Here is a 25,701-nt window from a genome sequence, read left to right as displayed (position 1 = left end):
CGTGAAGCAGTTGGACCGAGCAGGTCTAGTCTACCCACCGATGTTTCCACTTAACGCTGTTGCTCGCAGCTACGTTGTCGTAGAGCAACATGCTACGGAGCCAGAACTACTACTAGTGCCCGAACAACGCCAGGTTGTCGCGAAGCTGACACTGCAATTGCTGGCTAACGAAGAGCAATCAGACTCCGCCTGTGAGAACGACGAGCGAAGTAGTACTAAAACATATCCTGCGGTGCAGCACGAACGTTTTGCTGAATAACTTTTGTGGCAAGCTAAATGACAAATCTCGACGCTGCCGATAATTAAGTTAAAAAAAAGAAAAAGGAAAGCTACAACTCTCCAGAACAAATAGGTGTATTGCTCCTGATAAAGCGCAACCACAACACAAAACTGGATTGTGTAAATATATGTTTTTATCCTATAACTTCCTTGCGGTCAAATTTCTTTTAAAATACATGGATGCTCGTTCTTGCAAGAAAAAAAGTTTCCGCACGGTGCATCTGTGGGACAACCTCTCTTCAACAGCGCTCCGTATTTTTACCAATCCGCCTCCTCGTGTGACGTCACGGGGAGAGAGCTAAGGCCCTAAGCTTTTCTCGGCTTTTCTAGAGGGTGTTGGCGTAGCAGCCCAACACCATAGCCGCTAAGCAACCACGGCGGGTGCCGCTCAAATATCCCACACAGCAGATGGGAGCAGCCTCTTGTTTGACTTTGCAACAATCGCACATTTAGTTGTGTTCTAGTCTTCCCATTATTTTTCTTGTTTTTCTCGCTCGCTTCCTTCCTTCCTCCTCTCTCTCTGTCGGTTAGTATACTTCTTGCCGTCTAACTCGTATATAATTTTGTTTCCGTTTTCCATTACTTCTGTAACGCTATTCCTTATTGCGTGAGCGACTACATTAATCTGAACTAATGTAATACGAGTAGATAAAACCCTGGCGGCATGTGTGTAGCACGTCTCCTACGTACCTTGGCGCGGTTGTTATCGCATCTGGGACCCATCAACAAAACTCTTGCCCTCCGAGCCTTTTGTGGTGACGGGGCGCAGTCGAATGGCGAGAGACCTTGGCACAGAATAAAAGGCCCGGCAGCTGTTTGCACACCGCGGTTTTGTCGCGTGGCCCTCCGGGACCACCCGGCCTTGGCGGCTGTGTTCACAAGTTACGTGCGACACCGCGGAGTTGCGCCTTCTGGGCGCTTATGTGCACAGACTACATTTACACACAGCCCAGCGAACTCGTCAAAACCCACTTTTCTACCAGTGACGATTTTTGTCTGAAGGAAAGCCATCTACGCGCAGTAATGGTGAGTGTCGGCTGGAACTCGCTCACCGTGGTGCTGCGATGCAGGATTCTTGCATTGCGCTGCAAGTCCCGTGACATGTGCCGACGTATGGTGCGGCGGTTTAATGCCCGGCAACATATATGCGGGTGGTCGTGTTAATCTAATACATCATTTTCGAAACATTTTAGCTCTTAAAAAACGTATTTATGCGACTACAAAAGCTTGGCTGCATGCTGAAGATGCAAAGGATACGGACTAGTGAGTAGACAACAGAAGCGACGCGCAGCGCTTGTGTCAACTACCTACGCTGGTCCGTATACCTCCTGAACGGTTTTCTGTACGCGTAAGCCAACTATAGCGCCGGCCGACAGCTCACTGAAAAGATCGGCGTTCGAAGAACGAGAAAGGTTAACGAAAAAGAAGATACCCCGTGCTGACTGCAGTTATATTTGAGAAGACGTATACAACAAACCACGTTTGCGTATGCTTAAAGCTTGACGAGTAAACGTGCCGAAAGGATAACGGGCGCATTGAGGGGTGCAATCAATAGAATGGTCGCAAACCTCTCCGGCTGCTATAACAAGGCAATGGGAATAAATAAGGATTTCTAACTCCCAGCAGATAAGCCCTTTGGACATACGACAGAGCCAGGCCTCTCCACTAAAATTTACTGGGGAGCACACCCCTTATGCATCCCCGCTCATCTCCATGTCCTGTCTTTAAGCTCTGCCTGTGTTCCAGAACGCTCCTCCACACGATACACCATCTCAACGATATCGGACAGTAGGGAACCTGCATGAAAGTATAGTAAGTGTCGCCATTCGACTGAATGATTCAGTGCGCTTCAATGGCAGCAACTTCTGGGAGAAACGTCGAACAACCAGACATTATTGGCGCAAACTCGATTGCAATAGAGCGAAGGTGTCACGGTGTCTCTCAGGGAATTCCTCGCCGTAGGAATCACCAAGGAGCGTTGCTGGAGGGCAGTGTTGTCTTCAATCGACGGGCGGCGTTGTGTTTTAATCAGTGGTAAAGTGCATGTCTAGAGGTTGCAGAAGTGAGCCGAATAGGTACAAGGCCGAAATCGCGAAGTTTAGCAGCCACGAATATGTTCAAGGTTCCCGATTCGTGAAGAGCCGGGGATGCGAAGCTATAGGGCTTTACAGTATTTCTACTTTTGCGTAACATGGGCAGATGTATCTGTGTGCCTTTAATATCACGCACGGAATTGATTACACCATGACCCGAGACACGCATCTGTACTGTCATTTGTTTTTCGAAGGCCACCATGCCACACTTCGTTAAAAACACATTTAATTCCATTTAGTGTGCTTGTAGACAGTCTTACAGGTGCGGAGACCTCGTTCACTGAGGTTGGAGGACTAATGAGGGACTAATATAATAAGATTTGGCAACGACACAAGCTAATGCGACAGGCCTTGCTCTTACAAAAAATATTTGTATTGTATACCCTACAGCCGTGTTCTAACGACGTACTCATGCAAGTGTCTGGAACTTAAACGCCTATCACGTTACGTGCTTTTGCACCATTCTGCAGTTTGCTGTATATATGATGGAGAAAAATTATTTCATGCACATGCGGCACTGCACCAGTCCTGGTTGCAATAAAATTAACAGCACACTGAGTGTCAGAACTGAATTGAGCTTATATTAAGTTATTTGAGTCTTGCCTGTAGCGTAAGAATTGCTTGCCGACTACGGAAGCATTTAAGCCTTTGCCTAGCGTTTCCCCTCTGACGTGCCTTAGCACAAGGTCCACATGCAGGGCCTTCTGAACCATCCGTTGAACCGGTTCGGAACGGCTCCTCCGATAAGTTCTGGTTAGAGTTCAGTTCCAAGATGGCGGGAACTGTTTGGTTCGGTTCCAGTTCAGTTCGACACCCTGTGGAGCATTCATGTTAGCGTGGCCACTCATGTTCTTGCACGTGACTGCGGCACTTGGTCACACGCTCTTGTGCCCAATGTCGACGGCTGCATGGTTGAGTTCTGCGAAGGAAGCACCTGCCATGCATTCGTCTTTTGATTCTATATATGTCAATAATCTCTCAAGGAGCGGCTAAACAGAATGGGGACACGAGCTGTTTGTTGCCCAGGAAGAGGTTCTAAATCTATATACGTATATGGTGTCGACGTACCTCGCTTAGAGTCACATCCCTATAGCCAACGTTTTTAACGACGTACTTGTATAATTGCATCATTGCAGATAATAGGCAAAGAGACGGCACTGGTCATCATCTTATTTTACCGGGCATCTCTGGCTCAAGGTAAGCCCGCTTTTCACACCTTATACTAATTTGCCTCAATCAGTAAGCGATGTTTCACCTGTTGGCCATGAGCAATGATTGCAGCCGGCTCGACCTATGGTAACAAGAAACTGAGTCAAACTAAGTGAGAAACGGCGAAACAATGCCACTGTTTACTTTCTGTGCGGTCACTGTAGCCACAGCATCCGGCACACATTTGCGAGGCAGCTGCGGCGTGGTATGCGGCACAAGCCTCACGATGCCGCATGTGCCTACATCATGTAGCCCCTGCGCATGCGCTGCCTCTCCTGCTGCGCCTGGAGCTTCTTGATCATTGGCGACAGGATGGGCGGTTCGTACGCGATGATGGTGTCGGCGAAGAACGTGAGGCTGTTGATGACGCACAGCGAGGCAGCCAGCAGGCCCGGCGTGTCAGCGGAGCGCGTGTTGGCCTCCGTGATGTAGGTCAGGCTGGCTACGATGTAGGCGACGCTGCCCAGTACGCCGTGCACCCGGTAGAAGATGGAGTAGGGCACGTCCGTGCTGCCCATGAGCACGGCGAACAGGATGATGGTGCAAGTCACGAAGAAGCAGAACGAGATGAGCGACAGGAACAGGGCGTGCGAGTCCATCAGCACGTGGTTGGATTCGGTGTCGAAGTGCGAGTACACCAGGAAAGTGAGCGCCATCAGGCCCGACACCACCTGAAACACCTTCATGGCTCCCGAGAAGGTGTTGAGGTAGTTCAGGTGCTTCGTCATCGCTGCGCCGATAGCGTCGTCCCAGAGATGCGCCCGTCGGCAGCGCGCGCTCGGCTTTGCTTCAGCGCCCTCGTCGTCTTCCACCGCAACACGACCGCTGCGGAGGCGGTGCGTCGTAGTTACACTGCTCTCGAAGCTGGAAATACGGCGTAGTGATGATGAGACGGCTGCTTTCACAACATTGAAATAGCGATGTATGACTGAAGAGTTATTCTGCCAGCTCATTCAAGTTTTCTCATTTCGCGTTTTCGTATTTTAACGAGTTCATAAATAAAGACTCCCTACAGATTGCGAGTTAGGCTACAAATTGTATACAAGTACCGAGGCTGTCCACTTAAATAATTTCTTGGTTTCGACTTTTGCACGTCAACCAACCTGTTCGTAATATTAGTGAAAGCAAATTAGAAAAAAGAAAATGGCTCGTCTTTCTCTGTCCGACACAGAAATGACATAAAATCATCAATAACATCATGCGACTTTGAGCATCTCCATATTTTCTGGAAGAATCAGGAGTACACGTTCCTTAAGATAATGTGAGGTTTCGATTACAAGATTACGTCAATAACGCTGCCGCACGACACTATTAAATTTACACAGGTCTGGTCCAGTGATCTGTGCCATTTTTAAAACAAAACTGAATCCAATACCTATTATTCTTTTTCTGTCGTCGATTCCTTTATTCAAAGAAAAAGGCTTCTCGAAGCTCCGCTTTGTAAACTTGGATTGCATCTGAGTGTTTCGGTTTTACTTTTCCTGGGAACTCGGCACCACCGCATTTAGCCGCAGGGATGAGTTTGGTGCAATATGCGAAATGATTTCCTCCAAACAAAAAATTTATAATGAATTATTTACTCTCACTAATGTCATTTTTTCAAAACCTTTCTGTTCTGTATGATTAAAAAAATTAAATTCTGGGGTATTACATGCCAAAACCACGATATGATTATGATCGAGGCACGCCATAGTGAGGGACTCCGAAATAATTTCGACCACCTGCGTTTCTTTAACGTGCGCCTAATCTAAGTATATATGAGCGTTTCGGAACTTCGCCCCCATCGGGATGCGGCCGTGGCACGGTTTGCATCGTTGAGCGGAGCTTGTCTTTTAAATCTTTTATTTGTCTGTTCATCTGCTCTGATTACACACTTAGGCAATATTCTCTTTTTTTTTTCAGTTCTTTTTCCTATACATTTTTGGTTTCATTTCCGTATTTATTATATTTTATTCCGTTTATCCTAATCCCCCTCCCCCCCCCTCCCCCCCCCGGTTCTCCGTTGCGGACACGACCCGTGCTTGAGTATCATCATCGTCACGGACGCAGCCGGTCGAGCCCAATGAGCCAGTTTTCGTATCCCCGCCGTGGGCATACGTGTCATGTCCGGAGGAATCAACGTCAACAATTCGTGGCACCCGCCGCCGCCAACGAGAAGGAAGAAGGGTCGGCATGCTGAGCGCACGCTGAGTCACTGCCGCATCTCGCCCACACCCGCGATCTCCCGAAAACCGTGCAGCGGCCCGGTGATTGTGCAGCGCCGCAATTTGCGCCACCATGACGTGGCACGTCTACTACATCCGCACGTTCACGGGCTCGCTCAAGATCTTCCAGGTGATCGCGGCGCTCACTTCGATCGTGCTGCTGTCCGTGGCGCACTACGACCTCAACTCCAACTACCTGACGATGCGGCCGCACGCGTTGCTCATGGCCATGGTGTGCTTCAGCTTCTTCCTGACTAGCCTGGTGATCTTCATGTCCATCGTGATGGGCAGCACGGACGTGCCGTACTCTATTTTCTACCGGGTGCACGGCGTGCTGGCCACCGTCGGCTTCATTGTGTCCGGCCTGACGTACATCAGCCAGGAGAGCCACCCGGGGCCCGCCAAAGCCGGCCTGTTCGCCGCCGCGCTCTGCGTACTCAACAGCCTCACGTTCTTCGCGGACACCATAATCGCGTACGAGCCGCCCATCGACAGCCCGCTCGGCATAGACAGCAGCAAGTGACGCCGCCGCGCCGGCTGCACGAAGCGTCCGCGCCAGTCAAAATGCGCCGCGCTCTGCTTCGCTGTTGTAATAGGCAGACCTTGCACAATTAGTAGCACGCACGTCGAATGAACGCACGATGGCATGCAGGCGAGAGAACTTCTCCGAGTTCCTTGAAGCGCACCGTCGACCATCTGGGCTCAATCGGACTCTCGGTGTCCACTGTTCAGTGGGAAGAACGTATTACTTCCCGGAAAGCCAGAATAACATGGCGGTAAACGTCGTTATATAAGGTGTTTCAGGGAAGAAGTGATTATTTAGTGCATTCTGTTACTTATTCGCACCATCAGTAAGATTCGCATACATCTTTTCGGCTGCTGCCGCGAATGATGCGTTGTCTAAAAATATATCTACGCTGTGCCTAATAATTAAGTTTTTAGGTGTGTGTGTGTGTGATACGCATTGTAGATTGGCATGGTGCAACAAACTTTCCCAATTAACTCTCTGGCAAAAAATCGAAGCGGGTAATTACTTGACCGCAAGATGCTGCTAATACAAGTACTTTATGTAAATCGTGCTTAAAGCATATAGCTGAGAGTTGCCGCCCCCTAACCCTTGTACATTTCTTTAAAAAAAAGACCTAACTCACGATGCAGCCGGCTGTCACGTGACCCACCAATCCATAGACAGAAGTGTAGAGAAATGCCGTCATTTACACAACAAAAGCGCGATTCATAACATACCGCGCTAATGAAGCAACTGTATGCCAATTTTCTTAAGTCTTTTTTTTCCTTATTACAAGACATCTCTGGCGAAATAAATGTTAGTGCAAAACGTTCGTATGTTATGTACTTTTTCGTCTACACTCCTATAGGGACTGACAACCAATTTTCTTTTTTTAGTGCAATGGAAAGCTCACCCGTCAGAGCGTCTAATGATGAAGTGATTACGCGGAAAACGCAGTGTAGCATTTTTTATCAGAATTTTTCGATCTGCAGTGAGAATGTAGTCGTTTACTGGAAGCATGCTGAAAATGGTGATAGGTGAGCGCGATAGCGATTCGACAAGACAGATTACGATTATTGTTGCGTGGCAAGATACACTCTTAAGCAAAATTACACCCTTTTGCCACACAACAATAATCGTTATCTGTCTTGTCCGCATTTCGTTTCTTTAACTCGGCGAGCCCGGTAGATCCAAGTCACGAACGGCATGCCCATTATCTGCATGACAGAGCATTCTCGACAGGAAAGTAGCAAGCGCGGCATTTTCAAGAAAGGAAACGCAAGCAAGACAGATAACGATTATTGCACTCTTAAAACGGTTGCACCCTTTGGGGTGTATATTTGTCCCACAACAATAATCGTCATCTGCCTTGCTTGCGTTTCCTTTCTTGAAAACTCGGCGCTCGCTACTTTCCTATCGAGAATGCTGCGTCCCACTGATAACCCGCATGCCGTTCGTGACTGGGAAGTACTGGGCTCGCAGCGTCAAAGAAAGGAAACGCGGGCAAGACAGATGACGATTATTGTTGTGGGACAAAATAAGCCCCAAAGGGTGTAAATTTTTCTAGGAGTGTGTTGTGTGGTAAAATATACACCCCAAAGGGTGTACATTGGTTTAAGAGTGTGCGAGCCAAAGGGTGTAATTTTGCTTAAGAGTGTACATTCTTTAAAAAGTTTACACCTTTTGAGGTTTAACTTGTCCCACAACGATAATCGTCATCTGCTTTGAGTGCGTTTTCTTTCTTGAAAACTCGGCGCTCACTACTTTCCTGTCTAGAATGACGTGTCACGCTGATAACGCGCAAGCGGTTCGCGACTTGGAAGTACCGGGCTCCCAGCGTTAAAGAAAGGAAATTCGGGCAAGAGAGATATAGCGATTACACTCTTAAAAAATTACACCTTTTTTGGCTTATCTTGTCCCACAACGACAATCGTTATCTGTCTTGCCCGCATTTCCTTTCTTTAACGCTGCGAGCCCGGTACTTCCAAGTCGCGAACTGATTGCGCGTTATCAGCATGACAGAGCACTCTCGGTAGGAAAGTAGCGAGCGCTGAGTTTTCAAGTAAGGAAACTCAAGCAAGGCAGATGACGATTCTCGTTGTGGGACAAGATAAACCCCAAAGGGTGCAACGGTTTTAAGAGTGCACTCCTAGGCAAGGTTACACCCTTTGGAGTGTATATTTGCCACACAACGGTAATCGTCATCTGTCTTGCCCGCATTTCCTTTCTTGAAAACGCTGCGCTGGTTACTTTCCTGTCGGGAATGCTACGTCATGCTGATAACGCGCATGCCGTTCGTTACTGGAAAGCACCAGGCTCGCCGCGTTAAAGAAAGGAAATGCGGACAAGACAGATGACGATTATTGTTGTGTGGCAAATATACACCCCAAAGGGTGCAACTGTTTTTAGAGTTGGGCTGCTGAGCACGAGGTCGCGGTATCGAATCCCGGCCACGGCGGCCGCGTTTCGATGGGGGCGAAATGCGAAAACACCCGTGTACTTAGATTTAGGTGCGCGTTAAAGAACCCTGGCCAGGTGGTCAAAATTTCCGGAGTCCTCCACTACGGCGTGCCTCATAATCAGAAAGTGGTTTTAGCACGTAAAACCCCATAATTTTTTTTTTTAGAGCGCAGTCACGAACGGCATGCGCGTTATCAGTGTGACGCAGCATTCTCGACAAGAAAGTAGCGAGCGCCGAGTTTTCAAGAAAGGAAGCGCAAACAAGGCAGATGACGATTATTGTTGTGGGACAAATATACACCCCGAAGGGTGCAACCGTTTTAAAGGTAATAATCGTCATCTGCCTTGCTTGCGTTTCCTTTCTTGAAAACGCCGCGCCCGCTACTTTCCTGTCGGGAATGCTATGTCATGCTGATAACGCGCATGCCGTTCGTTACTGGAAAGTACCGGGCTGGCCACGTTAAAGAAAGGAAATGCGGAAAAGACAGATGACGATTACTGTTGTGTGGCAAAAGGGTGTAATTTTGCTTAAGAGTGTGTAAGCATTTTCTCTATATCGTGAAACCAAAGGGTTCTGAGTACGTTTTTACTGCGACTCGAAGGTGCAATTTGATGCAAGTTTGCTTAAAACAAGCAGCCTGGTGATCTAAAAACATTTAGGAATATCTTGATTGTATAAAAAGTAACAATCATATTCCTGAATATTTTTGCGGGTCGGTGCTAACTCTGGAACCCTTCTACCGCGGTGGGCCGCTGCCTTGCACAGCCCCAGCCTCGACTGCCTCGGCGACCAACTCTGGGCAGCAGGCCCGCGAGGCGGCGGCGAGGCAACGCCTCCACGTCGCCACGTGGGAGACCTAAGGGCCCGTCGGCGAAAGCTGTGCAGGACTATAAATAAAGGTGTTCCCAACATGGTAAATTTATTACTTTCGAGGACCGCTTCTGTTTTCAATAGCCACACTAAAGTTTCCATGCTGATTTACTATTGCAATCTAACGACGAATTATGAATCGCAATGACATCCATAGCTGCCAATGCTCCCGGTTTGTACGGACACGGCCATAAAACTCCCGAAAAACTGCCGCAACCCCAGCGCAAAAAAAAAAAAAAGATGAATGAAAGAAAACGCGTCATGCAGCACAGACGCATCATAATTGCGATTATGTCCTCGGTACCTAGCCAAATTTGAGTGTATGCAGTGTCGGCCTAACTCAGTTCGCTTCCCATCGTTATGTACTATCGCGCTCAATATGAGCTGCAACACGAGTGCGTTTTTTTAATTTGTTCTTTATTTTTGTGTGTGTAGGCGTTGTCATACAGTGCCCGTATGGTAGCATGGCGGCACCTACACAAAAAGATTGCTGAACACCGTTCCGATCACTAGTAGCACCCTGTTTACAATAAAAATGCCACTTTTAATTTTTATTATTGAAAGAACTGCCGAGTGTACGCCCATATTGCAACTCACATTGAGCGCGATAGTACGTTGAGAAGTGCGCGTGAAGCAAATGTCTAAAATATGCTTTCTACAACGGCCGGTTCACATAAGTCAGGTTTGCCTCTATACAGTCGTGTTATGCGGTGAAGCATATTAAGAGTAAAAACTGCCATGGGACATATAGTACGCCTTCCTTAATTAAACACGCGCGCACGCGCTGTCTCTGGTGACAGTAGGCGCGACGTGACGTCTAATAACTGTACTGGCAGCCATTCAGACCTTTTTTATTACGCGGCTGTGGCCGATATTTTTATTGTATTTTGAAGGCGAAAGCCTTAGGTGTCTATGTTGGCGGTGACCTTGGCGAAACTGCGCCGTGACGAAAAATGGCCGATGACGCAAAGAGTAAAAACACGTCAGAATATGCTCGGATTAACGCCACACTTCTCAGGGAAGGTTCCTGTAAACAAAGTAAATCAGTGACTTCAAAAAAAAAAAAATTTCTTTCTTTGCATTTCGGTTTGAGTGTTAAGCGAACCCGGGCCTCCGTAGTGCGGGACGAGCACGGTTCCCAGAAGCCAAACTTTCAACAACGTGAAACAATTTACACCCTTAAGGATAAAATGCCGTACAAGCGCACTTGACTCAACCCTATAACCCTATTCTATTTTTCGTACGGCGTAACCGTCACGAAAACACTCATACTGCTCCTTTAATGGATTTAAGGATGTACGAAAGGCACTGAGTATAATCCTTATAAGATTATAGAGGTGTTTTGGTACTGGCAGTAATTATGATGGTGACATTAGAAAATATCTATGTCAATCTTTGTTTTTACAAAATGATGCTCAATTGATTATTATGCATTGCCCACTAACACACGAAAGCGTGCACAATAGATCTTGTTAGTGTGCGCAAATAATCGCGTATTTATGCAAAGTACACACGCACTCGCCGTTCTAACTGATGATTCCTGTTTGCTTTCACGTGTGGGCTATTCGATTTTACTTTGTGGTTCCTGTATTATAAATTGGCGGCGTTAGTGGCGATTATGGCGAGTTGGCGTTAGCACCAAAATGCAAAGTTCGCAATGCATTTATTTTTTATTTCGTTTGTTTAGCAAATAGGTTTAGCAAATATTCAGTCAGAGTATGGACGATTGATTCATAACGCATCAAGATTGTTTATTTGCGACCTTCCAGTTAAGTTATACTTCTTGTTGCTGCCTGAAGGGCGTAACTTTCTATCATAATAGAGATGTTCGAATATTAGAAATTTGGAATACGAATCGAATAGTTCTCGCCATTCCATTCACGAGTTAGAATATTCCAAGTTGTCGAATATTCGTTTCGTCCCACTGCAAGCGGACAGAAAGGGTTTTTTTGAAGCCTACAGGAGGAAAGACTGATGAAAGTGGAGAATCTTCCGAATGATTCTGCTGCACGAGAACCACGGTTCTTGCGCAGACGCATAAGTTCGTGCGAGAGTGCATGGAGGAAATCATTTATGCACAATAGCTTCCAGTTGTTAAACACGCATACCTCTCCTTAGGTAGCCTGCCAATTTTCTTTCCATATTTAGGCATATTTACTCACTATTTGGGTAACTCACCATGCTTGGATCCCTTTACAACGGCGTGCGGCAATGTATGGTAATGTGCTTCGCTCCTTTAATGAGCACTACAGTTACATGTGAGTCTGCTGACGTGCTCGGTTTTGCTTACTGTCATTGTCATAGCGCGTCAGATAGAGTCACATTTCCTTTTTTCCCATTTACAAGTTTTCCAAATGAGCTAGAATCCAGTTGACAACGGCATTAAATGTATCAAATAACTCAAATAAACATTTTGTTGCCAAACAGACCACACAGAAGCTTTTGTATTTTACTTTGTTCAGAAGTGATAAAATACGCAATATTCGATTGGATATTCGAGACCGTTCTTTTTCACGAATATTTATATTCTATACATTAATGTATACCCATGAAAATCTGACGTTGCTGAAGATGTAATGCTGCGCGTTCCAGTAGCGTATTGAATTGGTCTGGTTGGTATATTTTGAAACTTGAAGGTAACATCACTAAAATAGGACCAAGACAAGGGGAGACAAACAGCGCCGACTAACAACCAATGTTATTGCGTGTCGACGTCAACATATTCTGGTAGTGCAATAAGAAAAAAAAAAACACTCAAGAACATACGACATCACCGCCAACAGCGCAACGTCACGCGCTCGATATCAACATGATTTTTCTGTTGTTGTTTTTTTCATGTTTTTTTTCTATTGACATGCTTGTCAATACTCGTATTCATACTTACTGTTGTACGTATAGTTTTCCTTCTTATTTGTACTTGTTTAGCATATCTACCCTGACTATTACTATTATTACTGTTTCTTCCTGTAACCCACTCCTGTAATAACCCTGTCACAGGGTTGACAGTATGTTGAAATAAATAAATAAATAAACAAATTTCATTACAATGCAGCCATAGCGAATTCCGCCAGCGAAAGGGTGTTTCTCCATGCGAGACCCCTATTCCGATCCGTGTTGCCTTGCGACAGTGTGTTGTTTTGGCGTCTAATTCATGGTTTGTGTTTTATGCGCCCGTGACGGTCGTGGCCTTCGTCGTCGCGGTAGATAAAAACAATGAATATTATTCGTGCCGAGCAATCGAGCCTGTAAACTTGGCCAAAACTAACATCTGATGCTCATAGCTAGACGTGCCTTTCTGATTATAAGACAGCGGGGCAGAGCGAGGTCTCCTACAATACACCCCTGGCCACCCTATTTCCACGTACAGAAGAATTTCACAGCCTCAACTGAAGTTGTCAAGTCGCTCGTCCGTGCAAGCTCGCTCGTTTGTGCCGATATGTTTTTACTTTTTTTTTCACCGGTCATGGAGAACAAACAGAAAGGCATGGAGCTTAAACAAGCTGCTCGTGGTTTGCTTCTCTATACTGGTCGAGGGGGAAAACGGCGATACAAAAAAGAGATATCAAAACGTTGTACATGCGCTCACATGATATGATTTTCGCAACAGGATGTCTTTCTGAAGGGGACAAAATGGGTAGCTGGGAAGAAGCTGTACGTAAAGGCAAAGTATAAACCAAAGAAACTTGAATTTCAACGAAATCTCACCTGCATTGCTCGGCAAGCTCAACTGCAAGAAAAAAGTAATTTAAAAAAAGAACGTAACAAGGTACTTATTTTTTGACGGTGTACAAAGCCCTGGCATCCACTGTGTACATACATTTACATATTGTATGTTCGCGATTCGTCTGCAGAGAACGACTGCTACCGCGAAGGGCTTCCAAGCAGTTTTACAGATATGTAGCACACACTCGTTGCTTGTATTTCGTGAAATTAATAACCAGCGAATCATTCCGAAACTTTAGGTCGAACACGTACAATATCGATTTAGCAAGCCGCTTCACTGACACGGCACACATACACACCCCGATTCTTTCCGCAGATGACGTGGCTCTGGCCAACGACTACGTCGACAACGTGCTGGAGAAGATGCGCAACGACCGCGATTTGTTGGCCGCGATTGACCCCCTCCAGGTGCCGGACGTCGGCGAGAACAGCTTCCAGATCACGGGCGGCCAGGTGCTTGGCCTGTCCGCCTTCTACCGCTCCAGCAACAGCACCGTCCAGCTGTCGCACGACACGGCCATCGTGACCACGCCAGCGGCTGTCAACGACGTCTTCTTCACTGGCCGACACCGGGCGTCGCGCTTCGGTCTCACCATCACCGGCGACATCGAGGCTTCGGTGAACCGCGTGAACACGCTCATCGTCTACCGAGCGCCGATCAAGGGCGGAGAGGCACGCCTGGAGTACTTTCAGGCCAGTAAACGTGTCCCTTTCTGTCCAAAAGCTTCCCGAGTATCACGCACGCTGGCAGCTGGCCATTGGCCGTGTCATGCTGGATAGTTAATACGCCCCAACTCCGACACCATCGAACGCCCACTTGTAGAAACTGCTGGAGCTCTCCTTCGAAAACAAGCGCTTGAAGTTCCAGCGCCAGCTCCTTGTGACGATCCTCAGATTTGGACAGCGTCGCATTTACCCTGTGACTATAGTTCGTGGGTTATAAAAAAAAACTAAAAAAGCCTCAATTAAAACGTTTGCTGAACAAAAATGGCCAGAGCATGCGAAATTTTGTTGCAATTCGTGATGTCATATTAATATACTGGCGATGCGTTTGGGCACGAAAGGCAAGAAATGAAAACTTAGTCCTTCATTTTATCTGCCGATAGCAAACCTGTTTCCGCTAAATAAATGCAGAATGAGCCTTGAAAAAATACTTCACCAGACTAAAAAATAATTAGTTTAGTTCTTGAGTGACCTTCCAATTCAAGGTTAGTTGGCGAATTTTAGTTCATTTAGCAAATCATTAGAGTGATTGTAGCTGCAGGAATATGCGGGGTGCCAACGGCGCTCTGAGCACCGCGGTTGCCACACGCCTGTTCGACGACAGCGGTGTGGGTCAACCTTGAGCAAACAATGGACGACATCAAAGTGTGCCCTTGGAAAGCATTTCTTACGTCTGCAACTATTTGTTTTAGCTAGTCTAGCTAGTCTAGTCAGCTATGGCTGTAGATGGCACCACTGAGGAACTCCTCAGTGGAATGATGGGTTTCCGACTTACCAGCTATCGTACTGCCGGCCACGGCGTTTGCCGCGGAAAAACGTTGATTAACCACGTGCAGGAAAACCGGAGCAAGCGGCGACTGAGAATTCAGCCCTTCTTGCTTGCTGAGAAAAGTATACTCTAAAGGGGACCAAGGATATTCAGACCACGAAAGAAAAATATACATTTACCAGCCCTGCGCGGCTTTGCCAGATTGGTTCAGCGGTATATACTCATTTATAACTACTTTAGCCAAAGTGAAATTTTGTTGCAGTTGGCCTTTAACAAGACCCTAAGAAACTTTTGAAACGTATAAATGTAACTGCGCTTTTGCTAATTAATGCTGCCATAAGCAACCGTTGTACGTAAACGCAGGGCCAAACCCACCGATACTGCTCAGAAAGCCATATACAGTTTCATATTAAATTTTTAGGAGGAAACTCTTACGCTTGAGAACTCAAAGTCAGTGCTGGCTCGCGCATAGGAGCCGGTTTGCTGAGTGGGAGGACGTCACAGCGCAGACTAGTGCGTCCCATCTCTAGGAGGTTGCCACAGACGTGACCTTGTCGGAATTGACACGGCTGAGACAAAGAATTAACTGGAAAGGGCCGGACGCATCCGCAGGTGGACAAACTGGACGGTCTGAAGGTGACGCGCATCACGGGCGTGTCGACGGCCTTCAACTGGCTGCTCAGGATCGTAGCCAACCGCGTGGCGCGCCACTTCCAGGGACGCATCGAGGCCGCTCTGCAGGATGAGGTCTCCAAGTTTATCGCCACGCAGGTATACGCGCACATTATCCATTATAGAGTACAGCAATAATGTTGGCATTTGGGCTGTTTGGGCGTCTTCATTCTTCGTCAAGGGGACAATATAGAAGTACGTGTCACTGAGTTAGATGGTGGTTCACTTTCACGTGCCGGTTGCATCAACTAGTATTTTGATACATTCATAAGCGCAAAAAGAACAGATTAGTGGAGAGGGTGTCGGCCCTGTCTGAGCTCCGCAAACGCGGGTGGGTGCTAGCACTATCGATCTTCACGGAACCGCTGAGTCAGATGTCATAGCTGCATTTGATATACATAGCATATCAAATGTAACATCACGTTGATAGTTATGACAACAATATTGATTGTACCAAAACCCACCCGTTATGTAAAGCTCCCTCGGGGGTCCTTAAGGAAATAAAAAGAAAAAAAAGAAAAATGAAAACTGCCCGCTTTCCACACACAATGTCGACCAAAAGAAGGACGTAACCACGAAGCAGCCACAAGAGACAGCCATTTCTCGCGTTAGAAATCGTGTCCGCTTGGCCAGATAACACGGTTACACTATCGGCAGTTGCTTGCGACAGCAAGTTAGTGTTCGCACTTAAAATCTTTTCACGTTAGTGAAGACTTTTGTGTCACAATTTTACTCGCGATAGCAAGTTATTTTAGTGTCTGCCCGGTTCGCGTGTCAGGACTATTATGCACATGATAATTATTATGTCTATGCAAAAAAAAGCCCGAAAAAATACGCAAGGCTTGCATCAAAATCTCGGAGGCACCTGATGCGGCGATTGATGAGCAAAAGCATGTACGTGTGCAGAACTGTAAGAAATTATATGGACGACTCAGGCAAATTTTTGCCGTCACCGCCGCCGTTGCCGTGATGTTCCGTATTTAAATCCAAGTGTGGTAAGATCCCATCGTGCCCCACGCACCGAGGTTAAACGTCCGAGAGTGAGCCGAGAAGGTAAGCCGGGAAGGTGAGCCCAGGGCGAGCCAAGAATTATCTCCAGATTGGCTAGAATTAGTTTTATATAAACCCTGAAGATACTCGAAATATAATGGAAAATAAGCATTTCCACGTAGTCCGTGAGCATGAACAGCGCATCAAGTTCATTCTGTATAGTTAAAAAAATATACGATGGCCATTTTAAAATATTGACCCTTTTCGCGGCGATCCCGTGGGCGCTGCCATGTTTGATCACGTGGTGACGCGTCCATTTCTTGCCTCAACTGCCTCCGTGTTTACAATGGATGTGTGACGCCTGTTTGGGGAGATATTCTGGACGGTTACTGGGTGGACGACACGAAGCCTTGGCCACAGCTTCAGAGAACATGCAAAAGAGCTTTCAGAGCTGATTAAGCTATGTCCAAACGGCGCGAGCATTGTATATGGTGCTTGTTCTAAAAAGCGGGGCTATATGTATTCCAAGCTATCCAAACTTTCCGATCATGAAATGAGTCAAGATTAGCGTGTTTTGCTCTTCGTTCTTGATTTGGCAAATATTTTGAAGCAGCGGTTTTTCATGTTTCTGATTCAGTAAGGTATCTTATTATTTTCTGCCTAATAACTCGCGGGTGTGCTCAGTTCCGATAGATTTGTTCTTGCTGTGCACAACGCTTAATACATAGCTATCTTGTACATTGCAATACATTGTACCAAATATGTATTATTGCTAGTAACTCGTTTACTCTTGTGGGCCGTCACGAAACATTCCGCTTCGACCATTCGTGTGCTATCGGTGTAGTCCGTCATTTAGTGTGCGTATATAGTGCGCATATATTGAAGTGTACGCCCATTCACTTATTCTTGACACCTTGATGATAGAGTGGACGTAAGTTTCCGTGCCAGTTGGGGTAGACGTGTGTAGATACTGTGCTCAAAACTCACTATGATCGGACGCGGCGCTGCTCCATTGTTTAACGAGCGGTACTCACTCTTTCCTACGTTCCGGGGCTCACGCCTTTTCTTTGAAGGTTAGCAATACAACGGTGGCGGATGAGCAAATTTCTGTATCCTCGAGGAAAGCCGTACATCTGAAAGTGCCGGTAACACGTACGGACAGTTGCACCAGCAGTCTGCGAACTTGGCTACACAGATTCATTCCATTCCTTAATATGCCAGTCACTATTTTTGTAGGCAACTACTGCACACACTTTCAATCCACATGTTTCAATCCAGCATGATTGGAGCAAAGTGCGTTAGTGAAAACTCAGTCGCATTTCCGAGAGCTGATTCCACAGGAGCAAGGTAGAAGCGGTAATGGTTTCGCATTCGTGCAGTGTCGCTGAGGCTACGTGCGATGGATGGATGGATGTTATTAGCGTCCCCTTTGGAACGGGGCGGTGGGTCGCCCCACCAAGCTCTATTTTACTGCCTAATGTCCTGCCTAGGTTAAAAAAGAAAAAAAAAATACCACGATGAATTCTCTTAACCAAGTTTTCTGACCCCCTATTGTGAACTTTGTTTTTGTATGTCTCCGTTTTTTGTCGTTTCACTACTTTTCTTCCACCAATCTTCCGATCGCCTCTTACTAATCTCTATTGCGGACATGTTTACTTTCCGCTTGCTATCGCTGAATCCAAGGGCTTCAAGGAGGACAGTGGTGCCTAAATCGACTGCTGGGCAGCTATCTTCACATTCTAATAAAACATGCTCCATCGTTTCCCTAGCTTCTCTACCGCAAGCACATAATTCTTCTTCCTGCTCATATCTCGCTTTATAGGTGCGTGTTCTAAGGCATCCTGATGTCGCTTCGAAAAGTAATGAGCTTCCCTCTGAGTTATCATAAATTGTTTCTTTCTTGATTTCGTTTTTTCCTCTTAAGTTGTTACTCATGACAGGTTTCTTTTCCATTGCCGCCACCCATGAGATTACGTCAGCCTCTCTGACTTTCCTCTTGACATTCTTTGTTCCTGTGTTGCTCACGCTACAGGCCGCATACTTGCTGGTAAGCTTCCTGGCTCTTTTCCTCCACTGTGAATCAACGTTTTTCCTGTACAAATACCTCAACGCTCTCCCAGCCCATTTACTTTCTTCCACATTCCCTCAGTCGTCCTTCATAATCAATTTTACTGTGAGCTTCCCTCACTTTAAAACTTATCCAGCCCATATCACCCTGCCTATGCAGGGTGATATGTAGCTTCATTTGTAGTCTTCTCGCGAGCGCCCAATGCGAGGCGTCCCACCGACCTTTGGTTACCATCGAGTCCTAAATGCACGCCTGATTTCAGGCAAACAACCGCATTTCCAAATGTGAGTCCTGGAACCATTACACCTTTCCACATAAGCCGGAGCATCTCATACATATTGTATTTCCATAGAGCTCTGTGTTTCATTATGGCTGCATTTCTCTTCCCCTTTACTGTTATTGTTTTTCCCTGTGTTTCCATATATCCATTGCCTTCGTTTATCCGTATACCAAGGTATTTATATTATTTTACCCGAGGTATTTTCTGGCCCTGTATTGACACTGTATCGCCATGGAATACCATAACACTTGATTTTTTTAACGCTAAATTTCAAACCTAAATTCTCGCTTTCCTGTCCACAGATATTAGCCAGACGTTGCAAATCACTTTTCTTGCTAGCTAGCAACACAATGTCGTCCGCATAAAATAAACCTGGAAGCTGTTGCTCTACTACGAGATGGCGCCGAAAGCGCCATCTCTTTTCTCTAGAACAAGCTATTCAGCGAAAAGGGTCAATACTGTGCGTGATAGAGTGCGTTGGCAGGCGCGTTAACTAGATGGCCCAACCACATCCAGGGAGGCTCGGTATCGCGTACGATCGCGCGTCTCATCTGAATCGCATTTCGTGGTTTACACTTGGTGTTGACTCGTACAGAGAACTCAACTTTACCCGTACTAGACGTGACAAACACAGCTTTGTTAAATACGATAGACCTTTATTGTTCCACCTCACTATGCAATCATATTTTGTACCGACATCGCTCACTCCAAAAAAAAAAAAAATGGCCCACAACAATGATCGTCATCTACCGTGCCTGCCTTTCCATTTTTTAACTTTGCGCTCCCGGTACTTTCAGGTCACGAACGGCATGCGCTTTATCAGCGCGACATAGCATTCTTGACAGGAAAGTAGCAAGTGCAGAGTTTTCAATAGAGGAAACGCAGGCAAGACAGATGACGATTACGGTTGTGGAAAAAAGATACACCCCGAAAAGTGTAAACTGTTTTTCAGTGGCGTAGCCAGAAATTTCGTTCGGGGGGGGGGGGGGGGGGGGGATTACTTTGCAGCTCTGCCTCCTCCTTATAGAAATTATCGAGGGATCAAATACATTAAACATTAATACTAACTGCGATGCCATTGCCAGAGAAACTACAAAAGAATTCTTGAACGCTACGCACTGTCAAGACAAGTAAAATATGATTTTTTTTCATATAAGAATATACCTGTAAGTCTCAAAAATTGTGCCCGAAATAACTGATATAAATGCTTCTATGTTTTCTGTATAATTAAGAAGTAAAGCAAATATCCCACGAAGTTTAGAACTATATCAGTTTGAAACCAGCAAAGCAGTGCATGGCGCTGATATGCAAAATGTAAAGGCCATGAAATGAACAAGTTGAGGACGAATATTTTAAAACAACTTTGTTAGCCTCCCTGCCTTTCTCTCATCTGCATATCTCTCTCTCTCTCTCTGTCATTCAAGAACCTTGTTTTCATTTTTGTACGTATGCAACGACCAAGGAAAAATCTCACTAACGCTGTCCTTTGCTAGAATGTATTGCGCAGGAGCAGCTGCCACCGGTCGTGTATTGCGAGTAATTGCTCCGAAATTGTAGTCGCAACAGAGAGCACATATAGAAAGCAGAAGTTCTGCAAAATATGCGAGGACGAGTCAAATGAAAGTGAGCCAATGCGAATATATGACAAACGGGGCACTTTATTCAAAAGTAGTCTCTATGAGCATTTAGACATTTGTCCCGCTGACAAAACAGTTGCGTGATTCTCATCAGATAAAACTCGTTGGGCTGCTGTTTCAAAAAAAGTCTGCAACTGACTTTTTCACGTCATCGTCTGACACGAATTTAATTCCCTTAATGTGTTTTTTCAAATGCTCCAAAATGTGGAAGTTGCAAGGCGACAGGTCTGGGATGTATGGCGGATATTGAAGCGTTTCCCACTTGAACTTTGCCAGTTTTGTATTAACCACTTCAGTGACGTGGGGATGGGCACTGTCGTGGAGAAAGATGACTCCATTCCTCAATTTTCCACCTCGTATGTTCTTGATTGCGAGAAGCAGCCGATCCAACGTTTCACAATATCGGAAACGATTAATAGCCTCTCTAGGTTTAGCAAATTCGATCAACAATGGCCCCTGACGATCGAAAAAAAGTCAACAACACCTTTCCGGCAGAAATGACGACATTTCCTTTTCTTGGGGGCGATGAATTCAAATGTTTCCACTGTAAGCTTTGCCGTCGTGTTTCAGGCTCGTAGTAGTGGCAGCATGATTGGTCCCTGGTCACAATTGCAGACAAAAAGTCCTCACCCCCATCGTGAACCGTATTTGATGTGTCAAGAGCACCGAACCTCTCCGTCTTCTGGCGGCGGTTCAAAATCTTGGGCATCCATTGCGCACACGAGAGCCGATAACCGAAATGTTCATGAATTAAGGTGTGACCCGAACCGTGACTGATGTTCATACGCCCTGCCAATTCATCGATGCTTAACATCCGTTCTTGTCTAGCCAGGCATTGTAATTGTGTTGGGGGTGGTTGCACGGTGGCTTTGGCCTGTTCTTGGATCGTCTTTTCAACTTTCACGTCCTTCTTTGAACCGTTTGCTCCAACGCTTTACAGTGGCCAATGAAATGCAATGTTCAAAGTACACTGCAGTCATATGGGGACTAATTTCTTTTTGGGACACATCTTCATCTGTCAAAAACCTCACGACACCACGCTGTTCAACTTTTGGAGTGCCCATTATGTCGCACAACCATGTTCAACCCAGTGTATGAGAGCATTAAAGAACCCTGATCCTCACACCTGTGTGCCACTTTTGTAAATAAGAGATGCCTCTGTGCCACGTGCATGTCTCGCAGATAATGAACGAAGCCATTATTGCGCAGGGTGGGTTGGCTCACTATCATTTGACTCGCCTTTGTATATTAGAAATGCGAAGATACAATGGAATATACAAATGCGAAGATACAGCTTGATAAAGGGCAATAAAGTCACTGGAAACAAATTTCACTGCACGTATACACAAAACTTCTCAACAAGATATTTAAATATACGTATAAGTCTCCAATAAATATACGTATCTAAGAAAAAGTAACTATATATGATGCGTCAAACAAGGCAAATAAACATGTTGGTGGTGGTCGGGGTAACACGAGAAAAACGCATGCGCTCTTGCCGACTCTGGCAGCCCGCGCGTAGCGAGAACAATAAAATTGAAGAGGCTCAGTGTATCCTCGCGAATAAAAGTCCAAGTAGAAAAATAAGCACGAACGTAGTTACCTTCGCTGGCTTTAGTGCCATGACATGGATGCTTTGGCGCAGATGAAAAGAAATGTTGATATTCTTTTCCGTGACATGACGGCACAAATGAACCACCACAACGCTTCGTCTCATCGGACCTCGTCGCGTGCTTTGTCAACTTGTGTGATAGTGTGTTGATTTGGCTTGTCTCGTTGTATGGTCCGATGTTCGACTTTAGAAAAGTCAATGCACCTTTGGCGTCAAATGTTTATAACGAGGGCCCTATAACGTAAAAGTATTCCAGTATGTTTTTATTCCAATCTCCTGATGTCAAATTTGCGTAACCTTCGGCGGAAGCATCGCGCGGTCAACCACAGGGTTGTCTGAACAGACCAATCAAACGCTCTCCTCGTTCATAGGAGGTCAGTTTTCTTTGTTTGAAAAACGAATAACATTGCCTACACTGAGCGGCTTGTCTTATCTAATTGGCTCACTAGAGGCGAGCAGCACGCTCAAGTGGAGAGAGATTCGATGGGGCCGAGCCACTGCACTGAAAATGTGCACTGAAAATTGATAACCGGATAAAGAGGGTGGTGCCGGCGTCTGCGATTGGTCTCTCTCCATTACTTAGCTTGCATGCGGTGTAGCGGCGGCATGCAACGGAAGCCTAATAATGACGCTAAAACGGATCCTCAGCAAAAAATAGTAGGCAGAACGAGGAAGTAAACGTGCCGAAAGTGCTCGAAAACATTACACGGATACGCAAAAACCTTTAGTACACGCAAATAAACCTGTGCGCTCCGGCAGGTGCGAGTCCAGTGCCTGAGCGATCGGCGGCAGCCATATTTTATTCCTTTCGGAGCGGGGCAGCCTGCGGCTATTCAGAAGAAAATTCAGTTTTTTTTTCGGCTCACTAATGCACCTTTAACGCGTACACGTCACTTTGACGCGGGGAGTTTTTGCGGTTTTGTGACGTCGCGTGAGAGACAGGTGAAGTGGGTGCAGCCCGAAAACTTTTGACCAGTAGCCGAGGGATAATGGCGAAAAGGCGACAAATCAGAAATAAATATTTTTCTTTTGTTCAGTCAAATCACGCATAATCATTGTGTACACGTCATATCAAATGGGGAGCTATCGCGCTTTTCGTGACGTCGGGAAAAAAGTACTCGACCAATCGCGGAGGGCTGATTGCTGAATTAGAATAGAAATGTTTGGTATAGTTTTACGTTATAGCGCCCCAAATTTAAACCCACATAGTTCCGGAATTGAAAATCTAAAGCACTACTTTGGAAATGTCAATACATCTTTCGCATCAAAAGTTTATGAAAACTTTATACCCATAAAGTTTCAGAATTTCAATCCAAGCGCTCCCTATAGATTCCGCGGCCTCCGCGAAATGCCGCGACGAGCCCGCTCGCCATCCAAACGCCTCTGAAACTTTGTGCTCGGATGGAGCTCCTTGGCGTTACGACATGTGACTCCCTGTGCATGGGCGTTGCCGCGAAATCCAGCCCGATTGCGCAATGTTCGCGCTAAAATGTCTTTTCAAGCGTGAAAAGGACATTCTAGGCAAAATCGAGCATGATTTCCGGCGCCGGGGGTTGTTTTGGTCGGCGGCGCATGACAGCACGAAAAACTTTGGGGGGGGGGGGGGGGGCTGAAGCCCGGTAAGCCACCCCCCCCTGGCTACGCCCCTGCTGTTTTTTCGGAGTTTTATCATGGCGGTCATGGCGCGCGGCGTCCATACGGTCAATGCATGAGCGCTATGGGGAGCTTTTCCTCAAACGGTTATATGATGCGCACCGTTTTCATGCGCACCCAATGTTGGAGGTCACGTGATCGAGCGCGCTAGGGGAACCCCTAGATATCTTTTTCTACTTTAGAAAGCAGAAAAAAATATATAGGGGCTTTAGCGGAGGATAACATTCCTCCTTTAGCGTCCGTGGCCGCGCATGTCTGTATGCGCGGCTAAGCGTATACAGGGCCAGCGCGCCGTATCTTGAACGCGATCTGCTGTGGGTGGAAAGTCCAAGGGCGAGGTGAGATGGCGTCTTCCCGAACGCCTATAGTGACGGAGGTCACGCAAGTTCAAGTTTTGGAGACGCGGTAAATCGAGAGCCAGCACGAAGCATTCGCTCGCCGCGGCCGGGGTGGGCGCTCTTCGCGCCAGCGTTGTGACAGCGAGGGCTTCGCCTTTCGGGCGAAACCGCACTTTTTTTTTTTCGTTTTAGCACAAGCTCCATCTTTAGCTAGAACTGAAACTAAGCTAGTATTATGCAGTAAGCCGAGTCAGCCGGTTTTTAGTCGTTTTCTAGAGCTTGAGGCCCCCCAGTCTAATAATGACTCCCTCCGATTTTCGTCCTTTTTGCATTCCTAACGGCAACACTCACGCATGCCGTGAAGTCTACTGACGTCGCGCATTCATTTAACAACCGTTCAATCTCACGTTTAGTCATGGGGATGCGTAGTTTGTCCTGCTTGCTCCGGTCTGTTCATTTCTCCGTGCTGTCTTTTATTTATTTATTTTTCATTTCTTTCCTGGCATCTCAAGGTGGACAGGAGCCGCTTTCCAGCACTCTCCGGCAATGGCAGCAGGATTTCAAGCGACAGCTTTGCCTACCCCGGCGCACCTTTTTGAAGCTCACCGAGGCGTTTACGGACGAGTTCATGAAACGTCGAAATATAAATGTCGAAAACAAAACCTTCTTCTTCGTCGTCTCTCTCATTGCTGCCATGGACGTCTCTGTACATCACACTAATAATTGTTAGGCTGGACCGTACACTTCTCGAATGGTAACTGAATAGCCAGTCTTAATTACGGAGAGCGTAAGCTCGGTAGACCAGAAATGGACGCCGCAACGAGTGCACTTAACGTAAGAAATTTTGGCAGTGTCATCTATGCGCGACTGTTGATCATCAGAAATATATATATATCACATTGCCTTCGAAATTGGGCAAGAACAGAATCTGGCAACTTCTATGAGCGTTTCGGCGAAAAATGGAACCGAATATGCGAAAGATAATGTGAAATTCGTGATTTCATTGATGCAGAGATTATAGGGCGGAATTAAAAAAAAAAAGCAGTTTGCTCATACAAATTCTTTCTGCCACAAAGTAACCTTATCGGATGGACAAGTCCTAATAGCGTTTTCAGCAAAACAATCTAGCAATCTGACTGAACGACCGAACACCCCTTCTATCAATAGGCTGAGCAGGCATGGCAACCATGGCGGACCAACTTCCGCTAATGCCCAGCTGCTATTGGATGCCACCATATGACGTTATGAGAGAGTGAAATACGCCTTAAAGCTGCGAAAAGTCGAGTGGAGGGTAATTCTCATTTTGCTTGTATTTGGAATTTTCTTTGACACATAACTTCGGTTTGCGTGGCTCAGATTTCCTCATTCATTACGCTCTGTGTTCTACGACATTCTGCGAATCGATCTGTAGCAAATATGGTGACCCGAAAACGGCGTTGCAGGGCCCTCAACAAATGGCACCGAAAAGAAAGTTTACTATCTTTTAATACAGAAAGCAATAAACGGTACTTATACTTTATTAAGTGTTCTTTCCTATGTGGCTACGAACTGCGAAAGTATACAAGCCCGTGCTTTTCAAAATGTTGCGCTTTCCAGTAGTGCTACTTCTCTC

The 25,701-nt window shown here is 46.2% G+C and overlaps 1 protein-coding gene across 1 annotated transcript; it reads left to right on the top strand.

Moving 5' to 3' along the window:
* The first annotated feature begins 1,159 nt into the window (after positions 1-1,159).
* Positions 1,160-24,755, top strand: LOC126543277 (uncharacterized). Its single transcript, XM_055061798.2, has 5 exons — positions 1,160-1,305; positions 3,509-3,569; positions 13,664-14,040; positions 15,452-15,610; positions 24,602-24,755. The coding sequence occupies exons 1-5, from the start codon at positions 1,201-1,203 to the stop codon at positions 24,686-24,688; spliced, it is 789 nt and encodes a 262-aa protein (XP_054917773.1). The 5' UTR covers positions 1,160-1,200; the 3' UTR covers positions 24,689-24,755.
* The last annotated feature ends 946 nt before the right edge of the window (positions 24,756-25,701 follow it).

Source organism: Dermacentor andersoni, chromosome 1, assembly GCF_023375885.2.
Source record: "Dermacentor andersoni chromosome 1, qqDerAnde1_hic_scaffold, whole genome shotgun sequence".
In the NCBI taxonomy this organism is placed as follows: Eukaryota; Metazoa; Arthropoda; class Arachnida; order Ixodida; family Ixodidae; genus Dermacentor; species Dermacentor andersoni.
This window is presented reverse-complemented; position numbering and strand designations above follow the sequence as displayed.